This window comes from Anolis carolinensis, unplaced genomic scaffold, assembly GCF_035594765.1.
Source record: "Anolis carolinensis isolate JA03-04 unplaced genomic scaffold, rAnoCar3.1.pri scaffold_7, whole genome shotgun sequence".
Classification (NCBI taxonomy): Eukaryota; Metazoa; Chordata; class Lepidosauria; order Squamata; family Dactyloidae; genus Anolis; species Anolis carolinensis.
The window spans coordinates 24,235,724-24,259,113 of NW_026943818.1; the positions used below are offsets into that span (position 1 = coordinate 24,235,724).

Below are 23,390 nucleotides of genomic sequence, written 5' to 3' on the forward strand. Positions count from 1 at the left end.
CTTCCTTCCTTCCTTCCTTCCTTCCTTCCTCCCCCCCCCTCTCTCTTTCTCTCATACATCATTAGATATCCTGCTATCTCGGAAGGGGATCTGTGGGAAATCCGATTTTAAAGACAGAAAAACAGGGAAGGCACTTCATCGCACGGGGAGCAAATCGAAATCTAATCCTCGCGCTCTTGATATACAGTGGCGACGAGAGCATTTCTCTTAGCTCAGTGTTTTCAGCACGGCGGAATAAGCTCGGAGAGATTGCTGTATCGTGTTCCCCAAAGCGTCCCACTGGAGCCATGGGGATATTTAACAAGAAGGATTCACTCTCGTGCGTTGCTTGAATGTATAAAGCATTCTCTCCTGGATTGAAACACACAGAGAGACATTCTTGGTGGAGGGCTGACTTCAGAGGAGAGGAGAGAAGTCTTACTCAGGATTTTTCCTTGTATCGCTATTTCACATCACTCTCCAGAAAAATCAGCAATCTATTACACATAATAAAAGTAAAAAATATGTATATGTGTATGTGGCTGGGGTGTCCACTTACACACAGACAAGCCTGCCTCCACAAACAGCTATAGCTCCCACTACTCAGAGTACACCAATGGCTCTCTCTCCAATGACATTGCAGGTTATGGCGAGCGCCATGAACATGTCCAATGTCCTCCACAAACACCATCCTGCCCACCCCCCAAGGGAAGGCTTTCATATGGGGAGAATTTCATCCTAGATCTTCTGTTTTTCCTCCACCACAGACATCCTAATGTTTCTGACTCCGTTTGAGTGGAATTTGCATGACCCCGCCCACTGCCTCTCCCATAACCCTTTCCTATTCTTTTCTATGGCACACAGCAAACAGAGGATGCATCTAGAGCGAACTTGCCCAACATTACAATTTGTTTACTGGAGGGTTTGGGGGGAACTGACTTTCCCTTCTGGGAGTTGTAGTTCACCCACAACAAGGTAAACAGGAATGAGGAAGTGCCGTCACAGTGGATGATGGAGCAGCTGCTCCCCCCCATGGCCAGAATTGAACATCCCCTCAGGATGTTAAATTGCCTCTATGTCTGTCTCTGTCTTTGTTCTATGTGTATATGGGCATTGAATATTTGCTCTATATGTATATAATGTGATCCACCCTGAGTCCCCTTCTGGGTGAGAAGATCGGAATATAAATACTGCAAATAAATAAATGAATGAATAAACAGTGACCTCCACCGATGATGGACTTGGTCCAAACTTGGCAGACAGAACCCCCATGACTAACTCAACCTACTGGAGGGGTTGGAGGGGACTGACCCACCATAGTGGGAGTTATAGTTCACCCTACAGCCAGAGAGCACACTGAACTCTACTCATGATGCATCCAGAGCAAACTTGCCCAACTGATGGAGTTTCTCAGAGTTAACCTGGCACGATGTGAGTTGTAGTTTACCCTACAGCCGGAGAGCACAATGAATGATACATCCAGAGTAAACTTGCCCAACATCACAAACTTTAAGTACTGATTGAGTTTTTCAGGGTTAACCTCGCATCATGTGAGTTGTAGTTAAACCACAACCTGATGCATTTCGTACAATTAAAAAATCACTTTTTAAAAAAACACGGGTCAACAATCTCAACATCATAGTGCTTCCTGTGTCTCACGACAAAAACAGGACAAAAGTATGTGGCCATGTCAAATGTAGAAATGGTCCTCAATGCTCCCCGGGGAAACACTTTCCTCGCTCCGCAATCTCACCCAGCGATGTTTGCAGTGCAAATATCCCTTTATTCTTCCCTGCATCTGTAGATAGCTACAAAAAACTGTTCAAATATGTTCTCAAGCTGAACCAGGACTAAATAAAGTGGGGTGTATACGTGTGTGTGTGTGTGTGCAGGGGGGGAATTTCCTCCTCAGGGCATCTGAGTTTTAAATAAAACCTCTAATTGCCATTCCATATTCATGAAGCAAGATCCTGTCAAAATTACACCTGTCATGGGACATGTCTGCTTTGTTTTCTTCTGGGGGAAGATTGCTGTTTTCCATTATAAGACAGTTTGTTTGTTTCAGCCCTGCTTTCAATATATTTTGGGGGGAATATATATATATATACAGTAGAGGCTTATCCAACGTAAACGGGCCGGCAGAACGTTGGATAAGCAAATATGTTGGATAACAAGGAGAGATTAAGGAAAAGCCTATTAAACATCAAATGAGGTTATGATTTTACAAATTAAGCACCAAAACATCTATATATATAAATGAGTGATGGAATCCCGGCGCCGAGCAAAACAACACAACTAAACACCCCCCAACCTCAAAATTTCACAACACAATCCATCATCCACGCCTCAAGGTTGAAACAACAAAAGATCACGTCACGCACCTCCATAGGGCCTGAAAACCACAAAAACCCACAACGCACCATGTGACCTTGCGCAAAACTGACTCCTCGCGCTTCCCACCATTTCGCCCAATTCACTCACCCAACCCCTTTGACTACGGAAGCCACTGACACCATCTTTCCCCAATTCCCACCACGGATGCTAATACATACTCTCATCTTCCCTCCCACATGGGAAACCCAGACACCAGCTCTTGCCTTCCCTTCACAGCTTTCCCCCTCCTTCCCCCCCTCCACAACCCCAAGTTCAAAACAGATGAGGATTACCTGCTTTAATAATCTGGATTATATGGCAGTGTAAACATATATATTCCAGATCAAAACAGATAATGAATATTACCTGCTTTGATAATCTGGATTATATGGCAGTGTAGACTCATATAACCCAGTTCAAAACAGATGAGGATTACCTGCTTTAATAATCCGGATTATATGGCAGCGTAGACATATATATTCCAGTTCAAAACAGATAATGAATATTACCTGCTTTGATTATCTGATTATATAGCAGTGTAGACACATATAATCCAGTTCAGAACAAATAATGAGGATTTCCTGCTTTAATAATCCAGATTATATGGCAGTATAGACTCATATAATCCAGATCAAAACACATAATGAGGATTATCTGCTTTCAGAATCTGGATTATATGGCAGTGTAGACTCAAGTTCAAAACAGATGAGGATTACCTGCTTTAATAATCTGGATTATATGGCAGTGTAGACTCATATAACCAAGTTCAAAACAGATGAGGATTACCTGCTTTAATAATCTGGATTATATGGCAGTGTAGACTCATATAATCCCGTTCAAAACAGATGATTACCTCACAGCAAAAATAAAACCTAATGTAGATTGCCCAACACCACCAAAAAAGCCACAGCAACGCGTGGCCGGGCACAGCTAGTCATGTTTAACAACAAATTTGACAGAAAAAGTAGTTCAAGACGCAGTAATGCTATGTAGCAATTACTGTATTTACGAATTTAGCACCAAAATATCACGATATATTGAAAACATTTACAAAAATGTGTTGGATAATCCAGAACGTTGGATAAGCGAGCGTTGGATAAGTGAGACTCTACTGTGTGTGTGTGTGTGTGTGTATATATATATATATACACACACACACACACACACACACATAGTTTATGAAAAGCTCCATTGTTGCCATATGTTGTGCTCCATTGCTGTACAGAAAATGAGTAGACTTTAATCTGTATAATTATAGTAAAGAGGGATGAATAGCTTAGCAGAGTAATTACGAGGGTGGAATGAAAAATGCCTCCACCTTCGTTACTTGGGTTTGGATGGGAATATTTTAATCGAACGCAGAAATCATCCTTAGAACAGGGGTTCCCAAACTAAGGCCTGTAGACCAGATGCGACCCTCCAAGGTCATTTACCTGGCCCCTGTCCTAAACTTTAGACGACCTAAGTCTACCTGGTCTATGGAGGTATCTTTGCTTACTTATGGCCTTATGAGATCATCTAGATGGTCTTTGAAGGTCTCTTTGCTTAGCTATGGCCTTATGAGATCATCTAGATGGTCTTTGAAGGTCTCTTTGCTTAGCTATGGCCTTATGAGATCGTCTAGATGGTCTTTGAAGGTCTCTTTGCTTAGCTATGGCCTTATGAGATCGTCTAGATGGTCTTTGAAGGTCTCTTTGCTTAGCTATGGCCTTATGAGATCGTCTAGATCAGGGGTCCCCAAACTAAGGCCCGGGGGCCGGATGCGGCCCTTCAAGGTCATTTACCTGGCCCCCGCCCTCAGTTTTATAATATATTTTTATATCAGTTTTGATAATATAATATATTGTATATACATATAATATTGATAATAATATTATGTTATACAATATAATACTAATAATAATACCATATAATAATATTAATTATATGTTATACATTACATAACATATAATAGTATAGTCGTATAGTTCAATATAGAATTATATAATGCTAATATTGTGCTATGCTAATAATGTAATATATTGTATGTACATATAGCTGCTCTGAGTCCCCTTCAGGGTGAGAAGGGTGGGATATAAATGGAGTAAATAAATGCAGTAAATAAATAATTAATTTTAGACTTAGGCTCGGCCTAAGTCACACAACAACAATCCTAATTAAATTGACTATTTCACTGACCACAAGCAGGCCCACACTTCCCATTGAAATCCTGATAGGTTTATGTTGGTTACAATTGTTTTCATTTTTAAATATTGTATTGTTCTTTCATTGTTGTTGTTGTTTCACTACAAATAAGACATGTGCAAGATGCATAGGAATTTGTATTTTTTTTTCAAATGATAATTTGGCCCCACAACAGTCTGAAGCCCTCTGCTTCAAAAGTTTGAGGACCCCTGGTCTAGATGGTCTTTGAAGGTCTCTTTGCTTAGCTACGGCCTTATGAAGCCATCTAGATGATCTTTGAGGGTCCCTTTCCTTACCTATGGTCTTATGAAGCCATCTAGATGATCTTTGAGGGTCCCTTTCCTTACCTATGGTCTTATGAAGCCATCTAGATGATCTTTGAGGGTCCCTTTCCTTACCTATGGTCTTATGAAGCCATCTAGATGATCTTTGAGGGTCCCTTTCCTTACCTATGGTCTTATGAAACCATCTAGATGATCTTTGAGGGTCCCTTTCCTTACCTATGGTCTTATGAAGCCATCTAGATGATCTTTGAGGGTCCCTTTCCTTACCTATGGTCTTATGAAGCCATCTAGATGATCTTTGAGGGTCCCTTTCCTTATCTATGGTCTTATGAAACCATCTAGATGATCTTTGAGGGTCCCTTTCCTTACCTATGGTCTTATGAAGCCATCTAGATGATCTTTGAGGGTCCCTTTCCTTATCTATGGTCTTATGAAACCATCTAGATGATCTTTGAGGGTCCCTTTCCTTATCTATGGTCTTATGAAACCATCTAGATGATCTTTGAGGGTCCCTTTCCTTACCTATGGTCTTATGAAGCCATCTAGATGATCTTTGAGGGTCCCTTTCCTTACCTATGGTCTTATGAAGCCATCTAGATGATCTTTGAGGGTCCCTTTCCTTACCTATGGTCTTATGAAGCCATCTAGATGATCTTTGAGGGTCCCTTTCCTTATCTATGGTCTTATGAAACCATCTAGATGATCTTTGAGGGTCCCTTTCCTTATCTATGGTCTTATGAAACCATCTAGATGATCTTTGAGGGTCCCTTTCCTTATCTATGGTCTTATGAAACCATCTAGATGATCTTTGAGGGTCCCTTTCCTTACCTATGGTCTTATGAAGCCATCTAGATGATCTTTGAGGGTCCCTTTCCTTACCTATGGTCTTATGAAGCCATCTAGATGATCTTTGAGGGTCCCTTTCCTTATCTATGGTCTTATGAAACCATCTAGATGATCTTTGAGGGTCCCTTTCCTTATCTATGGTCTTATGAAGCCATCTAGATGATCTTTGAGGGTCCCTTTCCTTACCTATGGTCTTATGAAGCCATCTAGATGATCTTTGAGGGTCCCTTTCCTTATCTATGGTCTTATGAAACCATCTAGATGATCTTTGAGGGTCCCTTTCCTTATCTATGGTCTTATGAAACCATCTAGATGATCTTTGAGGGTCCCTTTCCTTACCTATGGTCTTATGAAGCCATCTAGATGATCTTTGAGGGTCCCTTTCCTTACCTATGGTCTTATGAAGCCATCTAGATGATCTTTGAGGGTCCCTTTCCTTACCTATGGTCTTATGAAGCCATCTAGATGATCTTTGAGGGTCCCTTTCCTTACCTATGGTCTTATGAAGCCATCTAGATGATCTTTGAGGGTCCCTTTCCTTATCTATGGTCTTATGAAACCATCTAGATGATCTTTGAGGGTCCCTTTCCTTATCTATGGTCTTATGAAACCATCTAGATGATCTTTGAGGGTCCCTTTCCTTACCTATGGTCTTATGAAGCCATCTAGATGATCTTTGAGGGTCCCTTTCCTTACCTATGGTCTTATGAAGCCATCTAGATGATCTTTGAGGGTCCCTTTCCTTACCTATGGTCTTATGAAACCATCTAGATGATCTTTGAGGGTCCCTTTCCTTATCTATGGTCTTATGAAGCCATCTAGATGATCTTTGAGGGTCCCTTTCCTTACCTATGGTCTTATGAAGCCATCTAGATGATCTTTGAGGGTCCCTTTCCTTATCTATGGTCTTATGAAACCATCTAGATGATCTTTGAGGGTCCCTTTCCTTATCTATGGTCTTATGAAACCATCTAGATGATCTTTGAGGGTCCCTTTCCTTACCTATGGTCTTATGAAGCCATCTAGATGATCTTTGAGGGTCCCTTTCCTTACCTATGGTCTTATGAAGCCATCTAGATGATCTTTGAGGGTCCCTTTCCTTATCTATGGTCTTATGAAGCCATCTAGATGATCTTTGAGGGTCCCTTTCCTTATCTATGGTCTTATGAAGCCATCTAGATGTTCTTTGAGGGTCCCTTTCCTTACCTATGGTCTTATGAAGCCATCTAGATGATCTTTGAGGGTCCCTTTCCTTATCTATGGTCTTATGAAACCATCTAGATGATCTTTGAGGGTCCCTTTCCTTATCTATGGTCTTATGAAACCATCTAGATGATCTTTGAGGGTCCCTTTCCTTATCTATGGTTTTATGAAGCCATCTAGATGATCTTTGAGGGTCCCTTTCCTTATCTATGGTCTTATGAAACCATCTAGATGATCTTTGAGGGTCCCTTTCCTTATCTATGGTCTTATGAAACCATCTAGATGATCTTTGAGGGTCCCTTTCCTTACCTATGGTCTTATGAAGCCATCTAGATGATCTTTGAGGGTCCCTTTCCTTATCTATGGTCTTATGAAACCATCTAGATGATCTTTGAGGGTCCCTTTCCTTATCTATGGTCTTATGAAACCATCTAGATGATCTTTGAGGGTCCCTTTCCTTATCTATGGTCTTCTGATGGCCTGATGAGATCATCTAAATGGACTTTGAGAGTCCCTTTCCTTACCAATGCTTTTATGAAACCATCTAGATGGTTTTTGGAGGTCTCTTTGTTTACCTATGGTCTTAAGTTAGGGTTGACCTAAGTCTGAAATGACTTGAAGGCACACAACAACAATCTTAATTTTTTACTATTTCATCCTAGTCCGGCCCCCCAACAGTCTGAGGGACTGTGAATCGGCCCTCCACTTTAAAAGATTGAGGACCCCAGCCTTAGAACGTGCTCTTTAACTATCACTATTCACTTTCCCACATCATCACCAGACCATTGGATACATTTCTGCCAACAATGAACAAGTTTTCTGAAGCCGTCACAGAAGAAGTCGACACTGTTTCCGCAACCAGTGTCTCACAGGACCCATCGTGCACAGATCTTCCGATAGCCAAGCAAAGCAATTATTATCACTATTTTATGTATATACAATCTATATATATAAAAGGGTAATGAAATTTCGGCCTAGGACAAAACAACAAAACTACACATCCCAGAAACACTAAACTTGGCAGCACAACCCCTCATCCATGCCTCTACGTTCATACAACAAAAAGAAAAAAAAATAAAGTCCTAATTAGAGGGAGAGGAATAATTGTTTTTATCCAATTGCTGCCAGTTAGCAGGCTAGGCTCCGCCCACTTGGTCTCCTAGCAACCCACTCAGGCCAGGGGACAGGCAGAGTTAGGCCTCACTTAGGCCTCTTCCACACTGTCTATAAAATACAGATTATCTGATTTGAACTGGATTATATGGCAGTGTAAAAGGGGCCCCTGATGGCACATCGTGTTAAAGCGCTGAGCTGCTGAACTTGTGAACCAAAAGGTCCCAGGTTCAAATCCCGGGAGTGGAGTGAGCGCCCGCTGTTAGCTCCAGCTTCTGCCAACCTAGCAGTTTGAAAACATGCCAATGTGAGTAGATCAATAGGTACCGCTCCGGTGGGAAGGTAACGGCGCTCCATGCAGTCATGCCAATGGCCACATGACCTTGGAGGTGTCTATGGACAACGCTGGCTCTTCGGCTTAGAAATGGAGATGAGCACTTAATGTCAGGGGAAAACCTTGACTCTTTACCTTAACTACCACCAATTCCTCAATACTTTATTTCCCATACCACCAGACTTCGCCACAGCAATGCGTGGCCGGGCACAGCTAGTATATTATATATTTATAAATTATTATAAATTATATATATATACAGTAGAGTCTCACTAATCCAAGCCTCGCTTATCCAAGCCTCTGGATAATCCAAGCCATTTTTGTAGTCAATGTTTTCAATATATCATGATATTTTGGTGCTAAATTCATAAATACAGTAATTACATCATAACATTACTGCGTATTGAACTACCTTTTCTGTCCAATTTGTTGTATAACATGATGTTTTGGTGCTTAATTTGTAAAATCATAAACTAATTTGATGTATAATAGGCTTTTCCTTAATCGCTCCTTATTATCCAACATATTCGCTTATCCAACAATCTGCCGGCCCGTTTATGTTGGATAAGTGAGACTCTACTGTATATTTATTTTTTATTTTTTTATTTTTTTAAAATATTTTTTATTGTTATTATTGAGAAAAAGTTACAATTATATAAACATATTCTATACATTTTCCCCTCTTTTATTTACATTCCCCCCTGTGCTCCCCTTCCCCAGAGCCATCTCTTCTTCCGTAGTCCCACCAAAAGTTCAATTCTTCATTTGGAGGTAAATTCCCATCTTCTTTTTCCAATAATTTTTCTAGAAATTTTCTCCAAATACTTTCAAAATCATTTTTTTTCCATAATCCCTTCTTTACTTTTAAATTTGATGTTAGCTTGTCCTTCAGTGCCATTCTCCAAACTTCTTTATACTATTTATTAATTTGTATTTTCATTTCTCCTTTCCAATATTTTGCAATTAATAATCTAGCTGCTGTTAATAGCATGTCTATTAAATTTTTTTCCTTCTTATCTTTCTCATCCTCTTTTTTAATTAAAAGTAATACTTCCACTGGATTCCTTCTAATTTTTATATTCATAATATTTTCTATTTCCCTTGTGACCAATTCCCAAAAACCTTTTACATGTTTACAATCCCACCACATATGCATGTAGGTTCCAATTTCCTGGCACCCTCGCCAGCATTTTTCATTATTATTCTTATTCATAATATTTAACCTTCTTGGTGTTAAATACCACTTCCAAATTAGTTTGTAATAATTTTCTTTTATTCTAATTGACATGTTTTTTAATTGTCTTGTTTTCCATATCTCCTCCCATTCTTTTTCCGTTATCTTTGTTCCTAATTCCTCCTCCCATGATTCTCTTAATGTTAGTCTTTTCTTTTTTTCTATGTCTTTAATTAGTATTTTATATATTTTACTTGTTGTTCCTTTTAATGGCTCACTATTTCCTCTTTTTAATGCTTTTATTATTAATTCCTCAAATTGCGTTATTTGTTTTCCAGTTTTATTTCGGGCCCACCAGTTTTCATTCCATTTTCTACTGTATATTTACATATATATACATTTTTATATATATATATATATATATATAATATACATTTTATATATATAAAATGTATTATATATACATTTATATATATACATTTTCTACTGTATATTTATATAAAAATAAAATATTAAAAATTAAAATATTTTATTATTATTAAAATATTCCCCTCCAAACCCAAGTAACGAAGGTGGAGGCTTTACTTTTCATTCAACCCGCGTATTTGGCACATAAACATTGTGGCTGAGGTCGTGCATTTTCTTCTCCGGCTCATGTACATGTTTTGTGCAGATGGATGCACATAAAGGCATGCATATACACAAGGCTCAGCTTGCATGGAAATACATATGAGAGGGAGCAATGTTCATCCCCTGGGCCACGCAAGCCAAAAAGCAGTGTGCTGGGAAGATGAATTCTCCGCTCGACGCCATATGCTCACCCTTTCTGAACACAGAATTGGAGCACACATGTGTAAGTACACAGTGCTGGACTCCTAGTGCTTGACGCGGGGCTCTTCTGGATAAAAGTGCCGAACCATTTCGCAAAAGTGAACAGGACATTTTTTCAAAAGCGCACACTGCAGTGGTAGCAGGATGACAAACTGCTCCTAATCCGGCAGCTTTCTTGGATCTTTGGCAGATAATCAAGCCGTCAGGATGAAGATGCGGATGGCAGAAATCAAGACGAATGGGCAGCAGATAGAATTTAAACTGGGACTCCAGGGTGTATGTCACGCGGCTTATTCCCCCGGCTGCATTTGGCCGACATTCACGACAGAGTCTTTTAGAAGGGGATAAAAACCCAAAGCAACCATTAGTGACAATGGAAAGGTTACATACCAGTAACACGCGGAGTAACAGAAGATAGTGATGGTGGTACTACTAGTAGTAACCACAGCAAGGCTAGTAGTAGTAATCTGAGAGAGAAATATACTATATATACTTGAGTATAAGCCTAGCTTTTCATCCCTTTTTTAAGACTGAAAAAGCCCCCCTCAGCTTATACTCGGGTGAGGGTCCTGGTTGGCTTATATTTGGGTCGGCTTATACTCGAGAATACAGTAGAGTCTCACTTATCCAACATAAACGGGCCAGCAGAATGTTGGATAAGCGAATATGTTGGATAATAAGGAGGCATTAAGGAAAAGCCTAATAAACATCAAATTAGGTAATGATTTTACAAATGAAGCACCAAAACATCATTGGATAAGCGAGTGTTGGATAAGTGAGACTCTACTGTATATGATACATGTATTATTTTTCTCTATTATTATTAGTATTATAACATTCATTATTTTTCTCTATTATTGTTGCTACTATGACATTTATTTTACTCTAATTTTATTTTTATTATTAATACATTTATTATTTCACTCTGACCTTATTATCATTGTTGTTGCATTTATTATTTTACTTTTTTATTATTACATGTATTATTTTCCTGTATTTATTATTATTATTATTATATAGTAGAGTCTCACTTATCCAACGTAAACGGGCCGGCAGAATGTTGGATAAGCGAATATGTTGGATAATAAGGAGGCATTAAGGAAAAGCCTAATAAACATCAAATTAGGTAATGATTTTACAAATGAAGCACCAAAACATCATTGGATAAGCGAGTGTTGGATAAGTGAGACTCTACTGTATATGATACATGTATTATTTTTCTCTATTATTATTAGTATTATAACATTCATTATTTTTCTCTATTATTGTTGCTACTATGACATTTATTTTACTCTAATTTTATTTTTATTATTAATACATTTATTATTTCACTCTGACCTTATTATCATTGTTGTTGCATTTATTATTTTACTTTTTTATTATTACATGTATTATTTTCCTGTATTTATTATTATTATTATTATATAGTAGAGTCTCACTTATCCAACGTAAATGGGCCGGCAGAATGTTGGATAAGCGAATATGTTGGATAATAAGGAGGCATTAAGGAAAAGCCTAATAAACATCAAATTAGGTTATGATTTTACAAATGAAGCACCAAAACATCATTGGATAAGCGAGTGTTGGATAAGTGAGACTCTACTGTATATGATACATTTATTATTTTTCTCTATTAATATTGGTATTATAACATTCATTATTTTTCTCTATTATTGTTGCTACTATGACATTTATTTTACTCTAATTTTATTTTTATTATTAATACATTTATTATTTCACTCTGACCTTATTATCATTGTTGTTGCATTTATTATTTTACTTTATTTATTATTACATGTATTATTTTCCTGTATTTATTATTATGATTATATAGTAGAGTCTCACTTATCCAACGTAAACGGGCCGGCAGAATGTTGGATAAGCGAATATGTTGGATAATAAGGAGGCATTAAGGAAAAGCCTAATAAACATCAAATTAGGTTATGATTTTACAAATGAAGCACCAAAACATCATTGGATAAGCGAGTGTTGGATAAGTGAGACTCTACTGTATATGATACATTTATTATTTTTCTCTATTATTATTAGTATTATAACATTCATTATTTTTCTCTATTATTGTTGCTATGACATTTATTTTACTCTAATTTTATTTTTATTATTAATACATTTATTATTTCACTCTGACCTTATTATCATTGTTGTTGCATTTATTATTTTACTTTTTTTTATTATTACATGTATTATTTTCCTGTATTTATTATTATTATTATATAGTAGAGTCTCACTTATCCAACGTAAACGGGCCGGCAGAATGTTGGATAAGCGAATATGTTGGATAATAAGGAGGCATTAAGGAAAAGCCTAATAAACATCAAATTAGGTTATGATTTTACAAATGAAGCACCAAAACATCATGTTAGACAACAAATTTGGCAGAAAAAGTAGTTCAATATGCAGTAATGCTATGTAGTAATAACTGTATTTATGAATTTAGCACCAAAATATCACAATATATTGAAAACATTGACTACAAAAATGCATTGGATAATCCAGAACCTTGGATAAGCGAGTCTTGGTTAAGTGAGACTCTACTGTATATGCTACATTTATTATTTTTCTCTATTATTATTGGTATTATAACATTCATTATTTTTCTCTATTATTGTTGCTACTATGACATTTATTTTACTCTAATTTTATTTTTATTATTAATACATTTATTATTTCACTCTGACATTATTATTGTTGTTGCATTTATTATTTTACTCTATTTATTATTACATGTATTATTTTCCTGTATTATTTATTATTATTATTATTATTATTATTATTATATGTATTATTTTACTCTATTATTATTAAAAGGATACATAAGGGCATTTACATTGAAGAAGATGAGAATCATGATTTGATCAGAGTTGGACAGTCTTAGCTTAAATTTGAGCTTCATGTAAATATTCAAAAACATGTAACCAACTGATGCCTCAATTAATGTAATTTTATTGGTACAGTAGAGTCTCACTTATCCAACACTTGCTTATCCAACATTCTGGATTATCCAACGCATTTTTGGAGTCAATGTTTTCAATATATTGTGATATTTTGGTGCTAAATTCATAAATACAGTAATTACTACATAGCATTACTGCGTATAGAACTACTACTTTTTCTGCCAAATTTGTTGTCTAACATGATGTTTTGGTGCTTCATTTGTAAAATCATAACCTAATTTGATGTTTAAGAGGCTTTTCCTTAATCCCTCCTTATTATCCAACATATTCGCTTATCCAACATTCTAATTTAATAATTTAATAACCTAATTAATCTAATTTAATAACCTAATTTTACAAATTAAGCACCAAAACATCATGTTTAACAACAAATTTGGCAGAAAAAGTAGTTCAATACGCAGTAATGCTATGTAATAATTACTGTATTTATGAATTTAGCACCAAAATATCACGATGTTTTGAAAATATTGACTACAAAAATGCATTGGATAATCCAGAACGTTGGATAAGTGGGACTCTACTGTACATGATAACTCTACCCACAATTCGCTTCTGACACGATAAATAAAATAAAATAAATCCACTTCTTCCATCCATTTTCTTTTATATGCTGTTTACATTGTATTGTTTTGGGCATGGCCCCATGTAAGCCGCCCCGAGTCCCCGTTGGGGAGATGGTGGCGGGGTATAAATAAAGTTTTATTATTATTATTATTATTATATTATTTTGAGGGGCTATTGGTAGTTTGCTTGCTGACAGATCTACATTCGTTTTACATCTATTTTCCCCCACAAAACTGTCTCCCACCTCCTTACCTAACACTGACACTTCCGTGCCTGACAACCAGCTTTTTTATTTTTGAGAGATCAGGCAGGCTAATGGTATGTGGCAGATAAATAATTAATCACCCATCTCTGCTTAATACCAGAACAAATAAACAACACGCAAGCACCCGGAGAGTCAACATATTTCGGAGATTTTGCCCATTGCGGAAGGCCCCATAGCCCTGCATACGATTTAAAATTTACCAAATGCCAGCTCGCTAAATAATCAAACGGCTTCGACTATGTCTCAGAAATTGCCACCTGCGGCTAATGCTCCCGTTTTAAATGCATCCCCGAGTCAATCTTTGTAAATTCCACATTAAATATTGATCAGCCTGACAGGAGCCTTAATATGGTATGTTTAGCATACACGCATTACATAGGGGAAGAAGCCCATTAAAGCCGGCAAAAGATGAAACTGAAAATTCACTTGAAACTGAAAATATGAACAACGGCACTTGTTCGTTTGGTCGCCCGTGGTGAGCGAAGGCTGCTCAGGGTTGACCAAAGAAAAAGGCTTTATTAATAACGCCAGTGCTTTTCTTTTCTTAGAAATGTGTCTGTGCCAACTTGCTTGTGTAGCTGTTCGGACAAGCAGATGTAGGTGCCACGTTGAAGATATTTCCTCTGTGACCACGTTCCTACAAGAGTCCTAGACGGAACCTCCACGCAGTGGGCAGATTGTGGCGACAACATACCTGTTGACATTTCACAGACGGCAGAATGGGGTCCAAAAAAACAGAGGAATTCCAAACAGGAAACTATCAGGGCCAGCTAACACCTCCCAACAAAGGATTCCCCCAGGCAGGAATCAGCCGGGCTTTGAAGCTGCAAGGCTATTCAATGCTAATTACAACATTCACACTTGCCTCCAACAGAAAAGCGTTCCTTCTTCCAACGTGGACACTATAAGGAGCTACACTCTGAAAACAGAAAAATTCCAGACATGGGTCAATCAGGGGCAGCTAATGACTCTGAACAAGGATTCCCCCCCAGGCCAGGATGTGAAGCTTGGAAGGCCATTTAATGCTAATCAAGGTGGTTAATTCACACTGACCTCCAACAGACAAGAGTTCTTTCCTCCTTCCAAGCTTCACATCCTGGTCTGGGGGAATCCTTTGTTCAGAGTCGTTAGCTGCCCCTGATTGATTCATGTCTGGAATTCTTCTGTTTTCAGAGTGTTGCTCCTTATTTACTGTTCTGATTTTGGAGCTTTTTGATAGTACAGTAGAGTCTCACTTATCCAACACTCGCTTATCCAACGTTCTGGATTATCCAACGCATTTTTGTAGTCAATGTTTTCAATATATCGTGATATTTTGTGCTAAATTCGTAAATACAGTAATTACTACATAGCATTACTGCATATTGAACTACTTTTTCTGTCAAATTTGTTGTATAACATGATATACATGTATATTATTATACATGTATAACATGATGTTTTGGTGCTTAATTTGTAAAATCATAAACTAATTTGATGTGTAATAGGCTTTTCCTTAATGCCTCCTTATTATCCAACATATTCGCTTATCCAACGTTCTGCCGGCCCGTTTATGTTGGATAAGTGAGACTCTACTGTATTTAGTGTTTAACATAAGGATTCCCCCAGACCAGGATGTGAAGCTTGGAAGGCCATTTAATGCTAATCAAGGTGGTTAATTACAACATTCACACTGGCCTCCAACAGACTAGAGTTCTTTCCCCCACCCAGGAACTTCCACAGATATATAAACCTTCCTTGCTTAGTTTCTCCATCCTCTGAGGATGCCTGCCATAGATGTGGGTGAAACGTCAGGAGAGAATGCTTCTGGAACATGGCCATACAGCCCGGAAAACACACCACGAACCTGGACATTATTCCACAGATACATAAATCCAATTTGCCCAGTTTCCAATAGACCTCACAACCTCTGAGGATGCCTGCCATAGATGTGGGTGAAACGTCAGGAGAGAATGCTTCTGGAACATGGCCATACAGCCCGGAAAACACACCACAAACCTGGACGTTATTCCACAGATACATAAATCCAATTTGCCTAGTTTCCAATAGACCTCACAACCTCTGAGGATGCCTGCCATAGATGTGGGTGAAACGTCAGGAGAGAATGCTTCTGGAAGATGGCCATACAACCCGGAAAACACACCACGAACCTGGACATTATTCCACAGATACATAAATCCAATTTGCCCAGTTTCCAATAGACCTCACAACCTCTGAGGATGCCTGCCATAGATGTGGGCGAAACGTCAGGAGAGAATGCTTCTGGAACATGGCCATACAGCCTGGAAAACACACCACGAACCTGGACATTATTCCACAGATACATAAATCCAATTTGCCCAGTTTCCAATAGACCTCACAACCTCTGAGGATGCCTGCCATAGATGTGGGTGAAACGTCAGGAGAGAATGCTTCTGGAAGATGGCCATACAGCCCGGAAAACACACCACAAACCTGGACATTATTCCACTGGTACATAAATCCAATTTGCCCAGTTTCCAATAGACCTCACAACCTCTGAGGATGCCTGCCATAGATGTGGGCGAAACGTCAGGAGAGAATGCTTCTGGAACATGGCCATACAGCCCGGAAAACACACCACGAATCTGGACATTATTCCACGGATATATAAATCCAATTTGCCCAGTTTCCAATAGACCTCACAACCTCTGAGTATGCCTGCCATAGATGTGGGTGAAACGTCAGGAGAGAATGCTTCTGGAACATAGCCATACAGCCCGGAAAACACACCACGAACCTGGACATTATTCCACAGGTACATAAATCCAATTTGCCCAGTTTCCAATAGACCTCACAACCTCTGAGGATGCCTGCCATAGATGTGAGCAAAACGTCAGGAGAGAATACCTCTTTGACATGGAAATCAATATCCCTAAGATTGACAGTGGCATTCAGGGTGATTCCCAAGGGAAGAGAAATATAAGAGGAAAACGAGACCCAGGAAGAAACTCACAGAGAAATCTGTGTCACGGGGTAAAAAGAAGGGAGGGCACCACAGCGAGCGGGCTTCACAATTCATTTTATCACCGCTGACACTTTTTATTATTTTTCATCCTTCTGTTTCTCACTAATGGGAGCAGCAGGGAGAAGAAATGAGCAACACTGGGTTATTTTTACCTCGGCTCCAAACTAAGAGTATTTTCCATGACATCAATGATTAGGAGAAAAGGGAGGGAGGGGAACGCAAGAGAGAAATGACCACAGCTTTGAAAACACAGGCGCCCAGCTTATTTGCAGCTGTGTGTGATTTTTTAAAAAAAAATCATTTCAGGCCTATATTCACTCGCCTAAGAGTAAATCCTGCTGAATTTCTGCAGAGATTGCAATGTCAATGTGTCTCTGGAGATCCTAAATACCTGCTCCAGAATGTTAGACTGGCCAGGAGGCAAGGTGAATAAAGATGCTTTCTACCCAGAGGATGTGTGTTTTCATGAAAAAGAGTTCCAAGATTTGGTGCAACCATCCTTCTGATTCCAAACGAAAGCTTTGTCTTTATAAATAACTAGCTTAGGGACCCGGCGGTGCCCGGGTCATTTGAGAAAGGCATTGTTTGCCTATGTTCCAAGTGTAGTCTAGATTCAATGTCAGCTGGGTTCAGTGGGTGCGGGTGAACTACAACTCCCATATGCAGGTCCCATCGTCCATGGTCCCATCATCCAAAGCCTAAACTCTTCCAAAGGGTCATGGGGGCTCTGTCTCCCAAGTTTGGTACTGATTCATCGTTTGTGGGAGTCACAGTGCTCTCAGGAAGTGGGTGAAGATACTGCAATTCCCATCATCCAAGGTCCGAACTCTTCCAAACCGCACCAGGATGTAGAGCGGGTCATGGAGGCTCTGTGTCTCAAGTTTGGTACCGATTCGTCGTTGGTGGGAGTCACAGTGCTCTCAGGAAGTGAGTGAAGATACTGCAATTCCCATCATCCAAGATCCGAGCTCTTCCAAACCGCACCAGGATGTAGAGCAGCTCATGGGGCCTCTGTGTCTCAAGTTTGGTACTGATTCGTCGTTGGTGGGAGTCACAGTGCTCTCAGGAAGTGAGTGAAGATACTGCAATTTCCATCATCCAAGATCCGAGCTCTTCCAAACCGCACCAGGATGTAGAGCGGGTCATGGAGGCTCTGTGTCTCAAGTTTGGTACTGATTCGTCGTTGGTGGGGGTCGCAGTGTTCTCAGGAAGTGAGTGAAGATACTGCAATTCCCATCATCCAAGGTCCGAACTCTTCCAAACCGCACCAGGACGTAGAACGGGTCATGGAGGCTCTGTGTCTCAAGTTTGGTACTAATTCGTCATTGGTGGGAATCACAGTGCTCTCAGGAAGTGAGTGAAGATACTACAATTCCCATCATCCAAGGTCCGAGCTCTTCCAAACCGCACCAGGATGTAGAGTGGGTCAAGGGGGCTTTGTGTCCCAAGTTTGGTACCGATTCGTCGTTGGTGGGAGTCACAGTGCTCTCAGGAAGTGAGTGAAGATACTGCAATTCCCATCATCCAAGGTCCGAACTCTTCCAAACCGCACCAGGATGTAGAGTGGGTCATGGGGGCTCTGTGTCCCAAGTTTGGTACTGATTCATCGTTTGTGGGAGTCACAGTGCTCTCAGGAAGTGAGTGAAGATACTGCAATTCCCATCATCCAAGGTCCGAACTCTTCCAAACTGCACCAGGACGTAGAACGGGTCATGGAGGCTCTGTGTCTCAAGTTTGGTACTAATTCGTCATTGGTGGGAATCACAGTGCTCTCAGGAAGTGAGTGAAGATACTGCAATTTCCATCATCCAAGATCCGAGCTCTTCCAAACCGCACCAGGATGTAGAGCAGGTCATGGGGCCTCTGTGTCTCAAGTTTGGTACTGATTCATCGTTGGTGGGGGTCGCAGTGTTCTCAGGAAGTGAGTGAAGATACTGCCATTCCCATCATCCAAGGTCCGAACTCTTCCAAACTGCACCAGGACGTAGAACGGGTCATGGAGGCTCTGTGTCTCAAGTTTGGTACTGATTCGTCGTTGGTGGGAGTCACAGTGCTCTCAGGAAGTGAGTGAAGATACTGCAATTCCCATCATCCAAGGTCCGAACTCTTCCAAACCGCACCAGGACGTAGAACGGGTCATGGAGGCTCTGTGTCTCAAGTTTGGTACTGATTCGTCGTTGGTGGGAGTCACAGTGCTCTCAGGAAGTGAGTGAAGATACTGCAATTCCCATCATCCAAGGTCCGAACTCTTCCAAACTGCACCAGGACGTAGAACGGGTCATGGAGGCTCTGTGTCTCAAGTTTGGTACTGATTCATCGTTGGTGGGAGTCACAGTGCTCTCAGGAAGTGAGTGAAGATACTGCAATTCCCATCATCCAAGGTCCGAACTCTTCCAAACTGCACCAGGACGTAGAACGGGTCATGGGGCCTCTGTGTCTCAAGTTTGGTACTGATTCATCGTTGGTGGGAGTCACAGTGCTCTCAGGAAGTGAGTGAAGATACTGCAATTCCCATCATCCAAGGTCCGAACTCTTCCAAACTGCACCAGGATGTAGAGCAGGTCATGGGGGTTTTGTGTCTCAAGTTTGGTACTGATTCGTCGTTGGTGGGAGTCACAGTGCTCTCAGGAAGTGAGTGAAGATACTGCAATTCCCATCATCCAAGATCCGAGCTCTTCCAAACGGCACCAGGATGTAGAGCGGGTCATGGGGCCTCTATGTGCCAAGTCTGGTCTTGATCAGTCATTGGTATGACCAGGATGTAGAGCAGGTCATGGGGGTTTTGTGTCTCAAGTTTGGTACTAGTTCGTCATTGGTGGGAGTCACAGTGCTCTCAGGAAGTGAGTGAAGATACTACAATTCCCATCATCCAAGGTCCGAACTCTTCCAAACCGCACCAGGATGTAGAACGGGTCATGGGGGCTCTGTGTCTCAAGTTTGGTACTAGTTCGTCATTGGTGGGAATCACAGTGCTCTCAGGAAGTGAGTGAAGATACTGCAATTCCCATCATCCAAGGTCCGAACTCTTCCAAACCGCACCAGGATGTAGAGTGGGACATCAGGGCCCTGTGTGCCAAGTTTGGCCCAAACTTGGCTTTACGTCCTGGTGCAGTTTGGGGGAAGGTGGACCACGAATGATGGGATTTGCAGTATCTTCACTCACTTCTTGAGAGTACTGTGATTCCCACCAATGACTAATCAGTACCAAACTTAAGACACAGAGGCCCCATGACCTGCTCTACATCCGGGTGCGGTTTGGAAGAGCTCGGACCTTGGATGATGGGGATTGCAGTATCTTCACTCACTTCCTGAGAGCACTGTGACTCCCACCAACGACGAATCAGTACCAAACTTGAGACACAGAGGCCCCATGACCCGCTCTACATCCTGGTGTGGTTTGGAAGAGTTTGGACCTTGGATGATGGGAATTGCAGTATCTTCACTCACTTCCTGAGAGCACTGTGACTCCCACCAATGACCAATCAGTACCAAACTTGAGACACGTAGCCTCCATGACTCAGTCTTCATCCTGGTGTGGTTTGGAAGAGTTTGGACCTTGGATGATGGGAATTGCAGTATCTTCACTCACTTCCTGAGAGCACTGTGACTCCCACCAACGACGAATCAGTACCAAACTTGAGACACAGTCTACATCCTGGTGCGGTTTGGAAGAGTTCGTACCATGGATGATGGGAATTGCAGTATCTTCACTCACTTCCTGAGAGTACTATGACTCCCACCAACAATGAACTAGTACCAAACTTGAGACACAGAGCCCCCATGACCCACTCTACATCTTGATGCTGTCTGAAGGGGATGGACCAAGGACTTGCCTATGGGAGTTGTAGTTCACCCACACCCACTGACAGTGGATCTAGACTACACATGGAACACAGGCAAACAATGTCTTTCTCAAATGACCCCAAGGTTGTAAATAAATAAATTCGACTCAACACCAGTGTTGGAATCCACCATGAGTTGTGAGAATCCAACCTAAATTTTGAGGCCACTATTTGGATTTATTGTGTTTTTAATGGGAAGGTTTTGCTGGGTTTTGCTAAGGGTTCTTCCATCTATGGACCTTCCCCTCCAGCCAGGCGCTCTTCTTGAGAAACATCTTGTCTAGAACGGCACACTTTTTGCGTAGTTCCTTCTCTCTAGACAACAGGAACGCCAGGACTTTGCTCCGAGCGCTGCCTCTGTCCTCTTCTTCTCTCATCCTTTGTTCCACCTTCGAGGTTCTGGTTTCAAGTTTGGTCGTTGTCTCTCTCAAGGTCCCCAGGGTGCCTTCCAGGTTGAGCAAAGCATCCGTGACCGCTTTCTGGAAGCGTTTCCTTTCCTTCTCCATGGCCTCCAGTTCGTGATGGAGTTTCGCCAGGCTCATAGCATGTTGGTTGGACACGGCGGAAGTCAGCGTGGAGACAAGAGAAGCTATGCTTAGCTCGGGGCCATTCAAGATGCCTTTGCCAGACGGAGGCTCTGCAGGGATGGATAGTAGGCCTTCTTGGGCCTGCTTCCTAACAAGCACAGAGTTCTCTCCTGCTTCCATCCCAAGATGTGAAAAGGATGTTAGCAGCAGTTCATAAAAAGTAAGAACAAAGTTGCCCAGCAACCACAATTTCCATGATTCTCCCAGAAGCTTCCTTCTCTTCTTGGTCAATAGTGTGCATGGCGAGGGGATTTTATCAGTTAGATTATGACCTCGGTGTTCAGTTAGCCAATGGGAGAGCTGTTATGTGACCTGATTTGAATAAGAGACGTCATTTGGCGGGAAGCCTTAGCATTGAACGGTTGTGTTGTTAAAGTGTGAAGTATGGAACCCTGCACAGACGGGGAAGCCTTAGCATTGAATGGTTGTGTTGTTAAAGTGCCAAGTATGGAACCCTGCGCCGACGGGGAAGCCTTAGCATTGAACGGTTGTGTTGTTAAAGCGCGAAGTATGGAACCCTGCGCAGACGGGGAAGCCTTAGCATTCAACGGTTGTGTTGTTAAAGTGCCAAGTATGGAACCCTGCGCAGACGGGGAAGCCTTAGCATTCAACGGTTGTGTTGTTAAAGGGCGAAGTATGGAACCCTGCGCAGACAGGGAAGCCTTAGCATTGAATGGTTGTGTTGTTAAAGTGTGAAGTATGGAACCCTGTTCAGATGGGGAAGCCTTAGCATTGAACGGTTGTGTTGTTAAAGCGCGAAGTATGGAGAAGCCTTAGCACTGATCAGTTGTGTTGTTAAAGTGTGAAGTATGGAACCTTGCTCAGATGGGGAAGCCTTAGCATTGAACGGTTGTGTTGTTAAAGTGCGAAGTATGGAACCCTGCGCAGACAGGGAAGCCTTAGCATTGAATGGTTGTGTTGTTAAAGTGTGAAGTATGGAACCCTGTTCAGATGGGGAAGCCTTAGCATTGAACGGTTGTGTTGTTAAAGTGTGAAGTATGGAACCCTGCGCAGACAGGGAAGCCTTAGCATTGAATGGTTGTGTTGTTAAAGTGTGAAGTATGGAACCCTGTTCAGATGGGGAAGCCTTAGCATTGAACGGTTGTGTTGTTAAAGCGCGAAGTATGGAGAAGCCTTAGCACTGATCAGTTGTGTTGTTAAAGTGTGAAGTATGGAACCTTGCTCAGATGGGGAAGCCTTAGCATTGAACGGTTGTGTTGTTAAAGTGCGAAGTATGGAACCCTGCGCAGACAGGGAAGCCTTAGCATTGAATGGTTGTGTTGTTAAAGTGTGAAGTATGGAACCCTGTTCAGATGGGGAAGCCTTAGCATTGAACGGTTGTGTTGTTAAAGTGTGAAGTATGGAACCCTGCGCAGACAGGGAAGCCTTAGCATTGAATGGTTGTGTTGTTAAAGTGTGAAGTATGGAACCCTGTTCAGATGGGGAAGCCTTAGCATTGAACGGTTGTGTTGTTAAAGCGCGAAGTATGGAGAAGCCTTAGCACTGATCAGTTGTGTTGTTAAAGTGTGAAGTATGGAACCTTGCTCAGATGGGGAAGCCTTAGCATTGAACGGTTGTGTTGTTAAAGTGCGAAGTATGGAACCCTGCGCAGACAGGGAAGCCTTAGCATTGAATGGTTGTGTTGTTAAAGTGTGAAGTATGGAACCCTGTTCAGATGGGGAAGCCTTAGCATTGAACGGTTGTGTTGTTAAAGTGTGAAGTATGGAACCCTGCGCAGACAGGGAAGCCTTAGCATTGAATGGTTGTGTTGTTAAAGTGTGAAGTATGGAACCCTGTTCAGATGGGGAAGCCTTAGCATTGAACGGTTGTGTTGTTAAAGCGCGAAGTAT

The 23,390-nt window shown here is 41.0% G+C and overlaps 1 protein-coding gene and 1 long non-coding RNA gene across 3 annotated transcripts in view; both read right to left on the reverse strand.

Annotated features, from left to right (window-relative positions):
* LOC134293217 (uncharacterized) overlaps positions 1 to 23,390 on the reverse strand; it is a 291,557-nt gene that overhangs the window by 169,875 nt on the left and 98,292 nt on the right. The window lies entirely within an intron of this gene.
* On the reverse strand, positions 21,124 to 21,777 carry ccdc182 (coiled-coil domain containing 182). Its single transcript, XM_008120273.3, has one exon. It carries the CDS (start codon positions 21,658 to 21,660, stop codon positions 21,169 to 21,171), a length of 492 nt encoding a protein of 163 aa, XP_008118480.1. The 5' UTR covers positions 21,661 to 21,777; the 3' UTR covers positions 21,124 to 21,168.